The following is a 19265-nucleotide window of genomic DNA, read 5'->3' on the forward strand; positions in this document are numbered from 1 at the left end:
GTGACAGCTCCCTGGCCACATCTATATCAGGTATAACACAGGATTGAGAGTGGGAAAATATAGTGGGAGGAGTGGAGGTCAACTTTGGAAGACTAACTGAGGAAGCGACTTTGAAGGAGGCACACAGGGTCAGGAAGTTTGCTCCGGGCATAGAGGAAATTACAGAGTTGATTGTGGGAGAATGAGACTGAGGAAAAATAAATAACTGATAGTAATACTTAGCACTTACAGTGCTTACTGTTCATAGATCTCAAAAGTGCTGCATAATGAAAGAATGTCATCACCCTTCTGCACCCCTCCAAAAATCAATACAACAAAGAAACCCACCCGGAATAGTTTTGGACATGAGAAATGCCACAAACTGAACCATTTCACCACTGACCACTAGCGTCCCATAGACCCAAATTGCTTTCCATCCCATCCGAGGTTCCAAAAGCCCCACTCTAACCTGCAGCTCCCATTGACTTCAATTGGAGATGCACTCTGGAAATGATACTGGGCCCCTACAAGCTACCCGGTGGAGTTCAAGCTGCTACTCATTGGGAACAAGCTATGAGAACATTTCTATTCCTGTGCCAGGCTACAGCCACTTGTGCAGAGATCTCTTTATGATAGATGGAGCTGGCTATGACACCATAGTTTAGGTTGCTTGAACACTCCATTATAGACCCTTTTTTCTTCCAGTTGCTTATAACTTTGCTAAACTTTAACTGTTCGGGCTGAACTTTTCCATACTAGGAGTCTAACGGAGGCTTGAACTATTCAAGTTTTAGCAAAAACAGCTCAGCCATTCTGGAAAATTAGATTAGGACGGGGGAAAACACATTTTGCCATTATTAAAAAATACTTAAAATCATTTTGTTGAGAAGCTCTACAGCCCTGGATCAGAGACGTGCCTTTTGTGGTCCTTGTGACAATCCACCTGAATTTGGCCAAGTTTATAAGCTTCTGAATACTGCCATTTTTACAAGCTCACATGCACTGTAGAAGGTTGTAATGACTTTGGCATCTAATTTCCTCAAACATTCTGTCTGAACAGAGCATGCTCCAGCTGAGGACTACAGGGGCTCAAAGGGCTTTTCCTGCAAACCTTCCTCCCAGATGTCAGGGTCAACTTTGGTGCCAGGCATTTGAACAAGAGTGACTTTCTCCTGCACTCTCAATGCTCCACTGCTGGTGCCCAAGTAGCATGGAGGAAGAGGAAGCAGCCTGAATCACATGCTATGATGGAGAAGAGCAGAGGGGGTGGGGACAGGTGTGGGAAATATACTAGGGGATGGGCTGAGGGTGACAAGGCAAAAGTGTCTAAAACCACTAGGATACACACCTTTCCACAACCTGGAACAGAACTTAGGACTCCCAAATCCCAATGTTCCTCTGCTGTCTAGAAAATGCATGTGTAATCTGTTGGCAAAGTAGATCTTTCATCACCTTCTATAGGGTGATCCGTTTATAAGGATAACAGCCTAGTGCTGCTGCCAATTGCTCCATTAGCTCAAGTGGTAGATGTTTGTGCTGTTCCAACCCTGTTGATAACCCACAGGGTAGTCTGTAATAAGGGGGTGTGTCGGCATCCCCTTGTGGCAGGACTGGGAACTACATCCACTTGGCTCCCTGCCCCTTATGCTGTCAAACCCAACTCTGCATTTGTCAAGTCCCTATTAAGACCCAATCCCTCCTCAATAGTCTTTTCCCCCCATTAGGATAATGGGACAGTAGAAGTTCCCTGGCTCCAGTAGGGGTTAATCAGCCCTAGGTCTCCCGGGTTTGGGAACAACTTCTCTAAAAATCCCTGACCGAGGTAGGTAGCGGAACCTACACCCGCTTACTCCATTGGGTACCAGCTCAGGGCCCTTGTTTGGAACAGCGAGAACCAATCCTTCTCAGTCCCATGCTGTTCTCTCAGCCACTTCCTACCTTTGTAATCTTGCCAGCCTCCTGCCCTGTTTATCGCTCTTTGGAGCACTGGTTTGTCTGGCAGGTCTGGAGGGATCATCTCTCTTGCAGCTGCCCCACCCACTTACCTTGGAGCCCTTTTATCCAGCTCCTTTGGGGTTGCCAATCAGCTCTGGCTAAGCCGGTCGGCAGTTGCTTTGTTAATCCTTTGGCTGATGAACCAGCATAAGATGTATAGACCCTATGACAGGCTCAATATGGTTTCAAATGGTGACATTTTTCTTTTATCAATTTACCTTTTTTTTTTTTTTTTTTTAAATAGGAACTTACATACAGAAAATTACATAAAGAGAATGTTAAGGTTACAAAGTCATATATTAAAATAAATTAGGAAATGCCAGTGTAAAGATCAGTGGACACTTGACAATTTTAGTTTTAAGCTCTCTGTCCCTCAGCTCCCCATCTGTAAAATGAGGATACTATCTCTTCATCTCACAGGGGTCTTGTGAAGATTAATTCATCAACGTTGTGAAGCATTCACATACTATAGTCATGAGAGCCACAGAAAATCCACGGAGAAAATTTAGAATTCTTTATTAAGTGCCAGGTTTGGACGGTGTACAGTAAATAAAGCCTCATCCCACAGACTGAATAAAGAGAATATAAATAAATACTGAATAACTACCCCTTCATTGATCACCATCCATCCCGAGTGCTCTCTGAGGTTGAAGTCCTATGGGAAAAAATAGTATGTGGTCACGTTGTTAAAGACTGTATCAGTTCATACGTACAGGAGGGCCAAATTACGATTGTACAGGCAACTTTCACTCTGGCCTCTCTTAATTTTGGAGTGCTTGACTTTGCAACCTTAATAATGTTCTCTTTACATAGTTTTCTTCTGTATAATACATAAAAAAGGGGAAAGTATGCTACTGGAAGGGCATTTTTCATGAATGCCGCATAAATCTTGTATATGATTCCCCACCACTAAGCCTGCTAATGCTTAGCTCTCTTAGCCTCCTGGATATGATGCAAGCCTCAGCTTCTCTCATGTTATTTTGGGAAAGGGCAGAGAAATTGGTACAAGATTTTATCAGACGACTTTTTGAGGGGGCATCTATAAAAGCTTATAGTGCTTGCTTTGCCAGAAATAAGTACCCACCCACAGTCAATCATCTGGCTTTATTAATTGCTAACTAAGCCATGGGAAGGGGCCCATTGTTTTATAAATCAAAAGCAAATAAACAATATCTACAGGTTACTATATAGCAGAGGAGACTGTATTTGTGACATCCCTCCAGAAGTGGTTAAGAGGGGATGGACGTTACAAGGTGCTCACCTGTTTCCCATATTCAATCCACTGGCCTAGATCATTTTTCCAATACCAAATCCATTTTGTTGTCATTATGAATTTGGGGTGTTTTGTAACCGATGATGGTGTGGAGAGGCGTCGAAGCAAAGCAGAAGAAGAGGTAATTGACCTGAAATTGATGTTCTGATCTGCTAAGCTAGAGAGAGAGAGAAATTCAGAGAGTTACACCAGTGCTAACTGTGCATACATATCCTCTCTGATCATCAGTTGAAACAGCTTCCAAATTTCTACATTATAGGTGGAATTGGTAGCACTACCTCTAGTTCAGGTTGCTTAAGAAAAGCAAGCAGAAAATTGCCCCATGCAGGCGTGCTCTGATTCAGGAGCTTCAGATCCTTGTGACTAGACTCCCCACTGCAAAAAGAGCTAACACCGTCTATATCTCTAACACAGCATGCAAACTACGTGATGCTAGGGGTATCCTTGCTGACTTGCTAGAAAGTTTGGGGCTACATCTAATTTATTGATACAAGTTTTTTGTAATGAACCACAAATGCACATGATGCTAGTATTTGCTTGTGTTTGTATCCTCCTTGCCAGAAGAGTATAAATTGTGTAATGTTGGAGTTCACCAGCCTTGCCTGACAAAGATGAATAAAAGCCTCCTGTCCCAGGCTGCCTGAGAACAGGCGTTACAAAAACAGAACAGAAATCCTTTGTTCCTGGATAGCCAGTGGCCAGAACTCTCAAGCAATCACATCTGGCCGCCCCTGAGCTTCAGAGAGCACCAGTGCTCCATGATCAGAGTGACGTGTCAGTTGAAAGTGGAGCTTTCAGAGAAGGAATGAATAGGATAGTGGGTGAATCTACAGAACACTCCTATTGCGTCCTATATCTATGAATATTTTACCTATGAATAAGATCTACTATCCTTCACAATGGAGAACTTCATAAGAGAGTCCTCCAGGCGAGTTCCAAATAATGGCTGTATAGAGGACTGACAGCCACAAAAACAAACAGTCTAGGACAGGGGTTCCCAAACTTGGTTCGTGGCTTGTTCAAGGTAAGCCCCTGGCGGACCACGAAACGCTTTGTTTACCTGAGCAGGCCACCACTTCCCACAGCTCCCATTGCCGGAAACGGTGAACCACGGCCATTGGAAGCTGCGAGCAGCCATACCTGCAGGCGCTCAGGTAAACAAAGCGTCTTGCGGCCCGCCAGGGGCTTACCCTGAACAAGCTGCAAACCAAGTTTGGGAACCCCTGGTCCAGGAGAAGCTTTCACTGAGTTATTGGTAATAACTTCAATATGAACTGTATGTTACTAGACACCCAGTCTGTGCACCAAATGCTACATGTTTCATTAACCTATATAATCTCAATAGCAGGGCAGAACTCCTCTACAGGTTATTCCACTTACCACAAGAACAGGTAAACATTTTCATTAAGCTACTGTCTAACTTCGCTCTCTTCTCCTGTGCACCCTCAGACTGTCTCTCTGTATATTCTTAGAGATCCTGTTCACCAACCGTTTATGTTACTGAGAAGTCTCTAGCAGAAGCTTATGAGGTCAACACACAGCTTTCAGGAGAAGTCTTATCTAAGGGCATCAAGCAGTCATGCCCTAAATTCTCTTGAGAAAAGGAGTTAACCAGAAACTGAGGGATAGACTATCCTTGTGCTACCCCAAAGCTATGTAGCTCCTTTACAGAGCTTAGCAAAGCGCTTTTAAGCATTATTATACCTGTCGTTTTGGGGGTCACAATAGGCCTTTTCGACTACCTCCATTCTGGGAAGATCAAGCCAATTGACTCCATCAAACTTCTGCCATCGATAAGGCAGATGATAATGAATCATCCTGCAGTCATCTGCAGAGAGAACAAACATGCTAAGGAGCTCACTTAACCTTAGAGCAGGCTAATAGCAGGACACTGAAATGAACCAAGAGAGGAGCAGGAATAAGCATCAAACCCTGCAATGCATTTTTATCATAATCTCTTTGGCCTTCTCCCTTTCCATTTGATTCTGCTTTCATGTACACTGGGGTAAATCAAAAGTCCACCGAAGTCAGAGCTAGACTGGAGTAAAACTGAAGGAAGAGTTGAAACATGCCCTTTCTAACTAGTGAAGCAGCGTAAGCTCTTTACAAAAGGGGTCGGCAACCTTTCAGAAGTGGTGCGCCAAGTCTTCATTTATTCACTCTAATTTAAGGTTCTGTGTGCCAGTAATACATTTTAACATTTTTAGCAGGTTTCTTTCAATAAGTCTATAATATACAACTGAACTATTGTTGCATGTAAAGTAAATCAGGTTTTTAAAATGTTTAAGAAGCTTCATTTAAAATTAAATTAAAACACAGAGCCCCTCGGACCAGTGGCCAGGACCCGGGCAGTGTGAGTGCCACTGAAAATCAGCTTGCGTGCCGCCTTTGGCACGCATGCTGTAGATTGCCTACCCCTGCTTTACATTATTGATTTTAAGTCTGAGTCCACACACCTTTCTTTGCTTAGATATTGCCCTGACAACTGACACTGGCATGTGTGAGAGCAGCGTTGTTTATCACTGAGACATGTAGGTATGACTCAGCAATTATCAGCTCAGCCCCAAACACGCAAGGGGAGTAAGCGCAGTTTCTCTCACAAGGTTACGCAAGCAGGTTACAGCAGGAAAACCCCGGTGCTATTTTTGGTGTTGTTTCTCCCTCAGTTTCTTAAAAAGAGTTTCAGGACCAGAAAGGTGAACAAACTGAAGGCTTGACTGTGCCTTTTAGGCACGGTCCAAAGCACAGGACAGTATGAACTGCAACACCCAAGGGAAGGCACCAGCAAGAACACAGAGTACTCCCTCATAGGCAGCCAGCTTGCTTGGCAGGCAAAAGTGCTGAGGCTGGATGGAGCCATAGGCCTTGCCTCTTCCCTGCTCTCTTTGGGCCACCGTGTGCCCTCAGTGGAGTAAGGAAAGAGAAGTCCATATGCGTCCCAGAGTGCAGGACGTGCAATACTGCCACGTCCATTATGCAGCCAGAGCAGGGGTGCGGAAAGGTTGATTATTATTTGTATCACTGTAGCGCCTAGGAGTCCCAGTCATGGACTAGGCCCCTTCTGTGGTAGGCACTGTACAAACAGAAGAAAAAGATGTTCCCTGTCCCCAAGAGCCATTATGCCCATCTCTTTATGCCCAGAATCGAAACCCGAGCAAGGAGAAACTCCCCATTCAGCTCTGTCTCCTCTGTATTTACATCAAACCACTAAATTTATCTCATTCCTCAGTCTCAGAGTCAAGTTCCTTCTTTTAGCCAGCACTTGTATTGGCCTTGAGACACTCCAGAGGGAGTCATGGCTAGTCACTCTTGGCCAGAGCTAATTTCTAGGACACGATGCTGTAAGTTGGAAAACTTAGAAGGGGTCAATTCTTTAAAGGCACAATATTTTAAAAGACAAATGCTGGAATTCTATTACCAAGACATGGAAAGGGCTGTTTGACTCTTCTTACTCTGCATACTAGACAAAGAGCAATAGTAGAACAATCTTTCAGATCTTTCCTGGAGTATGAGTCTGGCACAAACAAACAAACAAAAACATAATTCCCAGGCAACTTACTTCAGTATTATACAACTTTAATCAGCAACATCAGTAACAGAAGCAGCTTGACATAACTGAGCTGGTTCACATAAAAGGAACTAGATGTTGTGCTACTTCAGGCCATATGGTAAAGGGCTTAATGGGAAATGAACATAGCTATAATCAGACCCAGGTACTGGTCTGCAAGGACTTTTGCTTCAAGTCTGATGACAGCATCTTTCTCCAATTTTTTATCTTTAAAAAAATTAAGTCACCAAAAGTATTAGGTTTAACAGCCCTGGAAACTGACTTACTCTAGCCACAGAAATATACAAGCAATGACAGTGCAAACTTCCCCCACCTAGCCCCACCAGCATGATTCACCACTGATTGGGAGGGCCCACCTCTAAGAGAGAGGGCGCATCAGTGTTTGTCTGTTCAGCCTTTGGCTTTCCTCTGAATCTCTTCACAATTGTGACAGCTTTTAGTCCGTGTTTTAGACCAACTCACCTTGAAGGCATTAGATATGGGATGGAGAATCATTACTACCAACATTAAGCCAGTGATCCAGAAATGGAAGTTTCCATATCCCATTACTAGTAGAGATATGAAGTCTGCACAGGGCAGTTCCTGTTGACATTCAATGGATAATACCATTAGTCAGACTTACCTTTATGTTTGCAGAACCTCCAGATATAGTACAGGCATATCTCATCACATTTTTTAATTTCATTGGTCCCAGAAGCATTGATAGAAGGAACAGCTTTGACACCTGTGGGAAAGAACAGTCTAGATCACATCAAACGTATCTCCTCATGCCAAACAACAAAACACCCTGCAACAGAAAAAAATAGACAATCTTGATTCTCGGTTCTGTCTGAGAGGCAGCAAGGAGCTGGTTGCAGCTTTCTGATTCAGAGCCTGGGCCTGGTGCAAGTGAGCACTGCCTCACAGAGCACTAACTGACACCACTGGCATTAACTTCAGGAACCTGAAAGGGAGGTTTAATAGTAGTTACTATTTGTAGGAGAGAGAGAGTGCGCGCATGCACCTGGAGCATGGGCCTGGCCTAAGACCTGAGGCCTGAACCATAGTCAGCAAAGTCAGGCCATGCTGTGAACCAAAGTCAGGCCACATATCAAAGCAGATGCTTACCAGTTCACTGTCCGTTACATGAACTTCGCAATAGTATGGCTAGTATTGCTAAACCACAGGCACTCCTAAGTATTACTAGACACTGGGTATTCATGCAAACACATTCCAGAAGCTTAGCACAGGCCTACCTCAACATAGAGTTATGGCATAAACACATTCCTTGAAGATGTCAAGTATCAGAGGGGTAGCCGTGTTAGTCTGGATCTGTAAAAGCAGCAGAGAATCCTGTGGCACCTTACAGACTAACAGACGTTTTGGAACATGAGCTTTCGTGGGTGAATACCCACTTTGTCAGATGAATGTAGTGGAAATTTCCAGGGGCAGGTATATATATGCTAGCAAGCTAGAGATAACGAGGTTAGTTCAATCAGGCAGGATGAGGCCCTGTTCTAGTAGTTGAGGTGTGAAAATCAAGGGAGGAGAAACTGGTTCTGTAGTTGGCAAGCCATTCACAGTCTTTGTTCAACCCTGAGCTGATGGTGTCAAATTTGCAGATGAATTGAAGCTCAGCAGTTTTCTCTTTAAAGTCTGGTCCTGAGTTTTTTTGCTGCAAGATGGCCACTAAGGTCTGCTATAGGCGTGGCCAGGTGAGGTTGAGTGCTCTCCACAGGTTTATGTCTATTATGCCATTCTAAATCTGATGTGTCCATTATCCTTTTCGTAGAGACTGTCCAGTTGCCGATATACACAGCAGAGGGGAACTGCTGGCTATGTTGGCGTATATTACATTGGTGGACGTCAGGTGAATGAACCGGTGTTGTGTGGCGAATGATCTGGATTTAGTGTCCTCGCTGATGTGGTTGTCGCCGTGAGACGCCACTGCTAGTAAAACTGACAAGACATCCATAACAGGATCCGATGTACTCTGCCCAATATCTCATCAGCCGCACCAATCACAGGACCTAACCAGATCAGCCACCATCCAGCCGGTTCATTCACGCGCACGTCCCCAATGTAATATACGCCAACAATATCCACAATGCCCCTTCTGCCTGTGTATATCGCCAAAAATGGCAGTCTCTACGGAAAAGGATAAATGGACACAATTAGTATTAGGAATGGCAATATACAAACCTGTGGAGAGCACTTCAACCTCCCCTGGCCACGGCTATAGCAGACCTTAAGTGGCATCCTGCGGACAAAAACTCAGGACCAGGCTTCAAGAGAAACTGCTGAGCTTCAATTCATCTGCAAATTTGACCCATCAGCTCAGGGTGAACAAAGACTGTGAATGGCTGTCCAACTACAGAAACCAGTTCTCCTCCTTGATTTTCACACTGGCCTCATCCTCCCTGATTGAACTAACCTCGTTATCTCTAGCTTGCTTGCTAGCATATATATACCTGCCCCTGGAAATTTCCACTACATTCATCTGACAAAGTGGGTATTCACCCACGAAAGCTCATGATCCAAAACGTCTGTTAGTCTATAAGGTGCCACAGGATTCTCTGCTGCTTTTCCTTGAAGATGGTACAGGGACACATCAAACCCTCCTAAAATAAGGATGACGGGATAATGGATGGAGATGTTTTGTTCAACTAACAGGTACAAGGTGCAGGCTGGTAACTAGCCACGTCAGAAGTTTAATACGTAACTTGTTTGTATTGTTGTCAGTTGGTATGTGTGTTCTTTCCTTATTCTGTCCCATAGTCGGTTTAGCAGACCTCAGCAGTACCACCCAGAAAGACCACAGGCTTGGTTCAGTGGCGAAGGCGCTCAGCCATGTTTATTGTTGATGAAGGACAGTCCTAGCCCCCTATAGGAGTTACAGGTACACTAACACACGTATGCCCACGACAATGGTACCAGGTCAGTCAGCAGCTGGAGTCTCTGCTGTCCCCTAGGTTGGACAAAGGTACCCCTCGTATGATTTCTCTTTTATACAGTGACACAAACAAGTTATGTATGAATACCCAGTGTCTAGTACTTCTTAGGAGTGCCTGTGTTTTAGCCACACTAGCCATACCATTGCCAAGTACTGGACAGTGAACTTGTAAGCATCTGCTCTGATACATGGCCTGACCTTGCTGCCTCTTCAGGCTGCACGTCTTGCAGCAGGTCCAGTGCTCCAGGCTCTCTCTCTCTACTACGTTACTCATATCCCAGAGTGGGCTTCAACACAACCTCTCAGCTAATAAAGACGTATAACTATATTTCATATTCTACTTGTTGGGGGCAAGAGATGGGGAGAACAGAGATCAACAACAGTAAACCACAATGTGGGATGATTTACCTGGCACACTAACAAGCTGCCAAACCACCAGCAGATGGGCTATAATGAAGATTAAAAACGAAGAAGTTTTCAGCCTCAAGGGTGAGGAAAAAAGGTGGAAAGGGAGAGCAGGGCTCTGCAATAGCCTCTAGCAGCTCCTACTAGTTAACAAACCAAAAATGTCTGTGCCTTTATCTTCGCTCCAATCATTTCTCAGCTCCAGGTATCACTCTAGCACTCCACCACCCCAACGAAAAGCAGCCACTAGACTGGATCCTCCTTGGCTGACTTCAATGGAATCATACTGGTATACACGAGCTCATGACCTGGCCTTAATGTTAAATGCAAATAAACTGTATTTTTCCCCACTACCATCCTACTAGTTGTAAACTCTATTATTAGTAATTGTTACAAATGAACACTCTCATTCCAGCTAGTGAAATGGAAATTCTATTACTTGCCCTTAGTAGCAGATTCCTATACAACAATCACTGGCCAGGGATCTATTATGTGTATAAAAAGATACTGATGCATATTGCCTAGACGTGCTCTCCAATGCATGGTCTGTGATAGAGTCTAGCCACTGTTTGATCCATTCTTATGAGTAGAACAACTATTGAAGGCAGAGGAGGACTGAATGTCAATACCTAACCTATATTCAAGAACTAAGGAAATGGGAATTCAGAAAAGATGGTTCAACATACAAACTAACTGGCACATGTATAGTTTTACCTTGTGAGGGAGACTCTATATCACATGAGGCTGGTGAGATGGAAGTGGGCTTAGGTCCAATTTCTTCTTGATTCACAGCATTTGCTTTCTTTTTATCTCCAATTGGTGTAGCTCTGTCATGTGGGGGAAGCACTGAAAGCAGAAAAGGATGGTGGAATCCCACAAAGATGTAAGTAAATCATAGCCTTCAACACATCCAAGGGAGAGGAGGAAGCATCATTCATGCTACAATTTACACCTGTTTGTTAACACTTACTTCTCCTCTGGCCCACCTCCTTGCTGAACTCAGTATGCTTGTGATCACAGATGACCTGGATGTTCTTTGCGACGCAAATATTTAATCCTTCTGCTAGCAGCAACTTCAGCACATTGGTGTCCAGAATCCTGTGGGATCTGTTGCACTTGGAAAACCTACACTCTCCTCGGAGGAAATGTCGGCAAACATGAAGTTTGTTGCAATTGTCTTGCTGGCTGCAAGTCCCATGCGGTCCTCTACCTTTGTTATAGAATTGGCATACCTGGGGAGGGAGAGAGGAGAAATTACTAAAAGAGAGAGACTTTTTTTCCCTCCCAGTCAATAGGCTTTTCTTAACCCAACCTGCATATGGATTCTGTAATGGAAAAGCTGGGAATAAAGCAAAACCCATAATCAATTCGATTTTGTAATCTGGGCATATTTCTGGAGTGGAAGGTCAGCAAGAACAGACATTTTAAAGCATTTTCATGGATTTCAAAGTCGTGTGAGGTTTTCAGAGGGCATGTCAACCTTTCTAACAATGGCACTTTTGGCCACACCAAATTGTTTTTTATATGTTGTTTACTATTTGTGTTGCAGTAGAGCCTAGAAGCACCAGTCATGGACCAAGCCCCCATTGTGTTAGACGTTGTGCAAACACAGAACAGAAGATGGCCCCTGCGTCACTCAGCTTCAGGGCCGCCCAGAGGATTCAGGGAGCCTGGGGTCTTTGGCAGCAGGTCCTGGGGTGGAAGGACTCCCCTGTCACGGGCCTTCAGGGCACTTCGGCGGCGGGTCCCAGAACGGAAGAACCCCAAGCCGCCGAATTGCCGCCAAAGACCAGGAGCGGAAGAAGCTCCAGGGGCCCAGGCCCCGCGAGAGTTTTCCAGGGCCCCCAGAGCCAGTGAAGGACCCTGCTCCAGGGGCCCCGAAAAACTCTCGTGGGGGCCCCTGCGGGGCCTAGGGCAAATTGCCCCACTTGCCGCCCCCCCCCCCTCCTCCCCCGGGCGGCCCTGCTCAGCTTACAATATGTTGCATAAGAGTATCATTTCCTGAGGCAGAGTCTGTCTTTTTTTCTGTTTGTGCAGCAACTAGCAGAAGGGGGTCCTGTGATCCATGACTAAGGCTCCCAGATGTTACACTAATTAAAAATATGAAATTCTAACCTGCAAAAGCTCAGCTTTTTTGCTCGGATGACTGCATTTTTAACAGGCTTGTTCTATGCTTTTTCTAGGTCTTTCTTACGTTGGACTGAGAAGTAAAGGAGCCACACCTTACAATTCATACACAAATGATGATGTCTCCCTACTTAACACAGAACACTATCTCGTCTCTTCCAGGGCTTTGGAGCTGTGCTCCAGCTCAGCTGCAGCTCCAGGCAAAAACCTGTAGCTCCATTGCTCCACGCTCCAGGCTCTGCTCCAAAGCCCTGCTCTTACCAACATCTTGTATCAAGATCACTGGATAGGAGAAGTGCTAGAAAATTCCAAGTATGACTAGAGTATGTTACTGTAAAGAGTGAAATCATACATCAAATAATTAGAGAGAAAACGAATATTGCCAAAATAAACCAAGAGTACATTTTGAGATGCATTATCCTTGTTTTCTGTCTGCTCAATGAACAGAGGGGGTACTCAATGACTTGGGCCCAGGATACCCACAACCACGGCTGGAAGCTCTGCTCCTCTGGCAGCCTGGAACTTTCCACTTTAGCGGTGGGATCACTTGATTATCACCTGTTCTGTTCATTCCCTCTGAAGCACCTGGCATTGGTCACTATCAGAAGACAGGATTCTGGGCTAGATGGACCATTGGTTTGACCCACTATGACTGTCCTTATGTTCTAGCCTGTGCAGGAGACAAAGTTTTCTTGGAGACCACTCCAAAACTGAACAAAATCCCACAGGATCTTGGAATCATCTTCTGCTCCAAGGACAAGACACTTCTACAACACTGCCTTTGTGTACAGAGATTGCATTAAAAAAAAATCCCCATACAATTTATGCTGAAAGAGGAAGCAGGGGAAAAAAAACAGAAAATGTGACAGATGCCACTCTTCTCGCTTAATGGCAGAGTGGCCTAATGCAGTGGTGCACAAACTTTTCCAGTCACACTCTCCCTTACCATTCATGGAATTTGTCACCCCCTCCCCTCCATTTCTTGTAAACTGAAGTAATCCCTTATTTCTGCACTGCTGCTAGCAGCGGAGCTGCCTTCAGAGCTGGCAGGATGGAGAGCAGCAGCTGCTGGTCAGGGCACACATGCTGTTTGCAGCACAGGAGAACTATTTTTTTAAATCCTGCTCCCATCCCACCCCGCAATACCCACTCTATTTGTATCCCGCTCCTGCCATTACAGCAGCGGGTCCTGCGGGATCCCAGTTTTTTCACGCTCCCCAGAAAACCTCTTGTGCCCCCCCCCCCCCCGAGGGGTCATGCCCTCCAATTTGCACAACGCTGGCCTAATGGATAGAGCACTGGACTGGGACTCAGGAGACATTCCAGCACTGCCACTGGCCTGCTGGGTGACACTGGGCAAGTCACTTCCCCTCTCAGTGCCCCAGTTTCTCTATCTGTAAAGCATGGGTAATGATACTCATACTGCTTTGTAAGGCGCTCTGAGATCTACTGATGAAGAACACTATAATAAATTATCTAACTCTTATAATTATTAATACACTTTCAGAAGATACTCGGTGATGTGGGCTATGTACAATCCAGAAAAGCTGGAATGATTCATGGATTAGTTTTAGAAGCCTGACCCAGACCTGCTCGGTATAGAGAAAGCTGTTCGGCTTGGAGTGGTGCATGTCTGATCTGACTGCCTAAGTACAGAGCTAGAAGACGCTCAGTGTTTTCTGTGTAGAATGATCATTGCTACTTGTTTTTCCTCTCCAGGTAGGAGGATCTCTCTTTCCCACCTTCCCTTGCTAGGGGCAACATATTTTTGTGTTTCTGTCACTTTCCCATCTCAGACTCACTTTTGCCCTCTTTAGCAGTTCCACCATCTCACTCCATCACCTTATTTACTCACAAAACTGCCTCTCTTACATGTCAACTAACCTTTCACAGAGCTTTAAAATGATTCCAGCACCAAGCTGACAGACACTTACTGAAGCCTCCCATTTTGAAAGAAGTGTCCTTAGGATTTTTCCCCTGAAACTTCTGCTAACTGGTTTCAGCTGACAACTAGATTTTAGAATGGCTCAACCAGTCTATCACAGCATAGGGATTCTGGGGGCTAGTGTCCTCCAGCAGAAACTGACAGACCAGCAGGAAGAGTCTAATGAACTCCAATGTCAACTAGGGATGTCCTTACACAATGTTGGATTAGATTTTTGCTTTGGCAGATGTGTGTATGCCTCTACAGAGCAGGACTGGAATTGTTGAAGAGGTTGCAAGTCATGACTACATACTGGAGAACCTGTGGCTGTACGCAGAGGGAAAACCAGACATCATGCTGGCCTACAGTCTGTCACATGTTGCGATTACACAAAATTTGTACAAAGTAAATTCATGGCACCAGTTATCACACAGGAGGAAAATTGCAAGCAAATCATCTGACTTAGTCTCCACAGCAAATGCAAACACAGCATCAAGGAGATAAAGTAACCAGGAAATATAATGGCATATCTCTCACAGAGATGACAAATAAAGCACACATAAGTCTCTGGGGACAAATTAAAGTCGAAAAGGATAAGAAGTGTTAAATCCATGAGACTCACAATCATTCTAGGATTTCAAGCTCATTAATAGTAAATAGACCAGGTGCTGGTATCTTAACTCATTCATAAATGTGTTTGTTGAAAGCGGGGAGTGTGGTTTCTCTTCATGTTTCTGTCCCGGTCTTGGTTGCTGCTTGTTTAATAGATTCCAAGGCCAGAAGAGTCCATTAGATCACCTAGTCTGACCTGCTGCATAGCATAGCATATACATTTTGGCTCAGAAACCCCAATGACTTTAATTAGACCAAAGCATTTCAGTCCTCAGGAAACTGAACTCCTGTGGGCCCTTTGCCCAAGGCCTTTACAACGGCAGGGAATTGATTGAAGACTTTGTTTCTATTGTCACAGTAAGAATTAAAATGTGGCAGGGAGGATATGTAAAAGCAGATATCACTCCTGAGGGCATTCTGTGACAAAACATAAACAATTCTTCACACAATATTTTAAAATTCTGCAAATTTTATTTGTGAAAATAACACTATATAATCATGCCAGTTTCAATTATTTTGGTAATTTATTTCAAACTACCTGTCAGCAAGTATGTCTGTAACAATACAGACATACACACAAAATTCCCCCAGAAGTAGAGAATTAAAGGAACTACTATAACAACCCAGTTCCTGTTTCTCTGTCTCCTCCCTCCTGTCCAGAGCCAGCCAGGGGGCCAGATACCCACAACCCCTCATCCCCAGAGCCCAACCAGACCCTCCCCCCAGAGTCTAGCCATGGCTCCCCCAGCCCAGACACCCACCCCCTCCTCTGAATCCCTGGGCTCTGGGGGAGGGAGAAACAGCCTGATGCTCAGTCCCAGGCTTGCACAGTTTCCTGCATGCCACCTTCTGCTTCCCTCAGGGCTTGCTGGGAACCCTCTACCTGCCTTTCCCTCCCCCTGGCAGCATCTTCTACATGCAAGCTGGGCTCTCCCAAGTCCAGTGGTCCCTCGTGGCGACTAGCAGCACCACAGCCCATTTCTGTGGGGGAAAAGGGAATGCTGTGCGCACAACATTAACTTCTGCAAAATTCTGCATTGCGCAAGTGGTGCAGAATTCCCCCAAGAGTAAGATATTTGTATGCAAATATTGATATTCTTTCCAAGGAGCTAAAAATATTCAAATATATTTCTAACGCAAGTGAGTGCATATTTATTGTTCATTGCATCTTCAGCACAACCCCTTTTTATTTTGCAAGATGGCTGAATTTATGGAGATGGCTACATAGAAAAAGTGTTCATGATCTGGTTTGCATGCTAACTGGGTTGAATGCTAACTAAAATTTGGGCTAAAGAGGTGGAAGTGTTCCGGCTTTTTTTTGTTGTTGGATAGCCCTAAAACAGACCCCTTCTATTCTAGGAGGGGCATAATAATTTTAAAAATAGACACTTTTCTGTCATCACTTCCTTACATAACTTCAATACTGAATAAGATGAAAGCAAACTCCCCCTGCCACCACCTTTCCCCTCTAATCTAAACCTACTGTAAGCTTTCAGAAAGCAACAATACTTAATATTTTTACAGAACCATCTTTGGATTTCAAAGTACTTTTGGCCTTTTTGGCCCAAACAGTTAGTCAATATTTGGGGCTTGCAGATTGTTTCCATTAGGAGGAGAAACTGATGATGAGCGTCAGATGTGTCTTATAGGGTGCAACTCTGTTTATTTTACAAAGAATGTACCCAAAGTCCTGTTTCTCTGAACACAGCAGGAACGAACAACAGGCAGTTTCCTTACTCACAATTCCAAGCCTCTTTCTAGCCAGCATGCTGCCCAAAAGACCCTCTCTTGGCTTCCTTCCAGAGCCACCTACCAGTGCTTCCCTGGCTGTCTCCTAGCTTTTTCTTGTCTTGTCTGCTTCGGACATACATAGCTCCTGTGTTTGCAATCAGCTCCCAAAGGAAACCCTGCCATCCACATAGCTCAACTTCTGATCAGCCTTGCATGTAGCTTAGTCCCTTGAATGGTGACATCCGCTGTCCCCAGCTCTCTTACTCCGTAAAAGAAATTTAATTGCATCTTCTATTTATCTTGAATGAAGGGTAGCTAACGTGCCCATCAGCCTCAGTGCTCACCTATAGTTCAAAGACATGCCTGCTTGTAGCCACCAAGAACCCTCCAGCAAAACTGTATTTTACAAAACATCACTAAGCTTGGGTCTACACTACAAAGTTTCACTGGCACAGCTGAGTCAGTCAAGGGTGTGAAAAAACACCCCCCTCCAGCTAACGTAACTATGCTGCCAAACCCCCACCACAGACACAGCTATGCCAACAGAGGAGGGCTTCTATCAGCATAGTTAAGGCCATTCAGAGAAGATGTGTTACTATGCTGACAAACAAAAACAAACTGCTGTTGGCATACGGCCTGTCTACACTAGAGGGCTCTGCTGGTACAGTATACTGGCAATGCACTAGTAATATAGACAAGGCCTCCCAACAGCCCTTCATGGTAGGTACTCTTATCTCCAATTTACACAGGCATGGAAACTAAATCAGAGAGCAGATGATTTAGCCAAGGTCATACAGTGAATCAGTTGCAAAGAAGAAAAAAAATCTAGGTTCCCTGACATCCAATTCCATGCTTTAGTTTCAACATCATCTCTCACCTCTTCCATCCCTATTTAGCAAATAGCCTTTCCCTAAGAAATCAGTATGACTCACATCAGGCAGGAGGAAAGGGTCATTCTGGAGGAGCAGGACTCGCAACTCATTCTCGTTGAGGCCACTGACTTCATGGGTCTTCAGCACTTTTCGGTTCCCATCCGTGAAAATGTCATGGGAGTACTTACATGTCCTGGAAAGAAAAAACATTCAGATCAAATACACTGATCTTCAACCAGGGTGGCTTACGAGAGCAACCACACCTAAGGGACAGCACGGAAGGTGAGAGTAGGAGAAGGAAACAGAGATGAGACTAGAAAGGAAGCTTGGCAAAAGCTTAGAGAACAAGGGAAGCCTAGCAAGAAATCTATCTTAGTTACATATAATGGCCTCCATTACCACAGACTGTGAGGTGCTCAGGTTATTTAATAGATTTATCCTTACAACACCCCTGTGTACTAGGGAAGTGCTATTATTCCTGTTTTGTTTTTAAAACAGATGGGGAATTGAGGCACAGAGACACTAAGTGACTTGCCAGAGGTCACACAGGAAGTACGTGGCAGAATCAGGTTCCCCAAGTCCTAGACTAATGCCCTAAGCAGGGTGGATAAAAAACAAACACATTTTTAAAATTGATTTTTATTTAAATCTAATTTAAATTAAATATTAGTTTTAAAAATAAACTAAAACTATTCAAAATTTAATTTGAAATTATGACAGTCTATGTTAAGGCCTAAATTTACTACAATCTATTAAAATCATTTACATTAAATTAAAAAAATTAAGCAGTAAGTTTCTGATCAAATCACTGAGCTGATTAAAGTCACTGGCTAAGCACCTGCAACCAGCATTTGTTGAAGTGCTAAGCCAGCTTTTGACACCAGTAGCCTCTTGTAGGTGTGGTGAGAATTCTCTCTTTCAGTTTTTTCAACTAGTTCAGTTCAAAAACTAGTTCATTCAAAGTTAAGAAACCAATCTGGAGTTGAAAATGCAAGGATGCTTGTTTTCTTCTTACAATCTATGCATAAAAATGAGGTGTGAGAGGATAAAATCTACTAAGAGCTTGAAGAGTGTGAGGACCACAGAAACAATTAGTTTAATTCACTAACAGCAGATACTACTGCTTTTCTTTAAGAAATCAGTTTTAAAAGCAGAACTTGTTTCGAAAAAATTTTTCTTATGTACCCAGCACATTGAAAGTAGTTTGTTGGGTGCCTCCATCTGGCTGTGTCACATGTGCCATCTGGGCACATCTTGGGGGAAAACACTGCCCCTCCATTCTTTTAATCTATTCTTATTTTTCCACCTTCCACCCGTAGGGTTACCATATAGAGATTCCCAAATAGAGGACACTCCCGGGGGAGGGGAGAGGAGGGAACTGGGGAGGTACAGTTGGGGAGCACTAGATGGGTGTGTTGTACTGGGAGGGGGTACTTGAGGTATTAGGGTTAGATGGCTCCAGCTCCGGCCCTAGTGGCTGACCCATAGGTGCTGGAACTAAGGGGGGTGCTGGCTTGAAGTGGCTTCCATCATACACAGGGTTTACAGTTTGGTTCTACAGCTCTCAGCACCCACATTATAAACATTGTTCCAGCACCCCTGCCAGCTCTTGCTTCAGCACCAGCCCTGGCCACTGCTTCTGCCCCAGTTCAGCCCAAGCCATTGCTCCAGCCCTAGGGTCTGACTGCTGGCAACTGTAGCTGGGCTGAAACTAAAGAAGTCACGGAGTCCATTAAAGACATGGAATCCCATGACCTCTGTGACTATGGGGGAAAGGATAGCTCAGTGGTTTGAGCACTGGCCTGCTAAACCCAGGCTTGTGAGTTCAATCCTTGAGGGGACCACTT

At 44.4% G+C, this 19265-nt stretch overlaps 1 protein-coding gene and 1 long non-coding RNA gene across 5 annotated transcripts in view; one reads left to right on the plus strand and one right to left on the minus strand.

Annotated features, from left to right (window-relative positions):
- LOC116823195 (protein mono-ADP-ribosyltransferase PARP12-like) overlaps nucleotides 1-19265 on the minus strand; it is a 52517-nt gene that overhangs the window by 15324 nt on the left and 17928 nt on the right. For 3 of the 4 annotated variants that reach the window (XM_032777598.2, XM_032777617.2, XM_032777624.2), the window contains exons 2-8: nucleotides 17479-17611; nucleotides 11123-11384; nucleotides 10867-10998; nucleotides 7438-7539; nucleotides 4952-5075; nucleotides 3236-3404; nucleotides 2582-2629 (exon numbers count right to left, since the gene is read on the minus strand). In XM_032777598.2, coding sequence (XP_032633489.1) covers nucleotides 2582-2629; nucleotides 3236-3404; nucleotides 4952-5075; nucleotides 7438-7539; nucleotides 10867-10998; nucleotides 11123-11384; nucleotides 17479-17611 — 970 coding nt within the window. The remainder of the gene's footprint in view (nucleotides 1-2581; nucleotides 2630-3235; nucleotides 3405-4951; nucleotides 5076-7437; nucleotides 7540-10866; nucleotides 10999-11122; nucleotides 11385-17478; nucleotides 17612-19265) is intronic. The other variant, XM_032777607.2, reaches the window with a different exon arrangement.
- On the plus strand, nucleotides 10951-12694 carry LOC142047479 (uncharacterized). Its single transcript, XR_012656754.1, has 2 exons — nucleotides 10951-11035; nucleotides 12336-12694. It is a non-coding gene; the product is annotated as an uncharacterized LOC142047479 (long non-coding RNA).

Source organism: Chelonoidis abingdonii, chromosome 1, assembly GCF_003597395.2.
Source record: "Chelonoidis abingdonii isolate Lonesome George chromosome 1, CheloAbing_2.0, whole genome shotgun sequence".
Lineage (NCBI taxonomy): Eukaryota > Metazoa > Chordata > Testudines > Testudinidae > Chelonoidis > Chelonoidis abingdonii.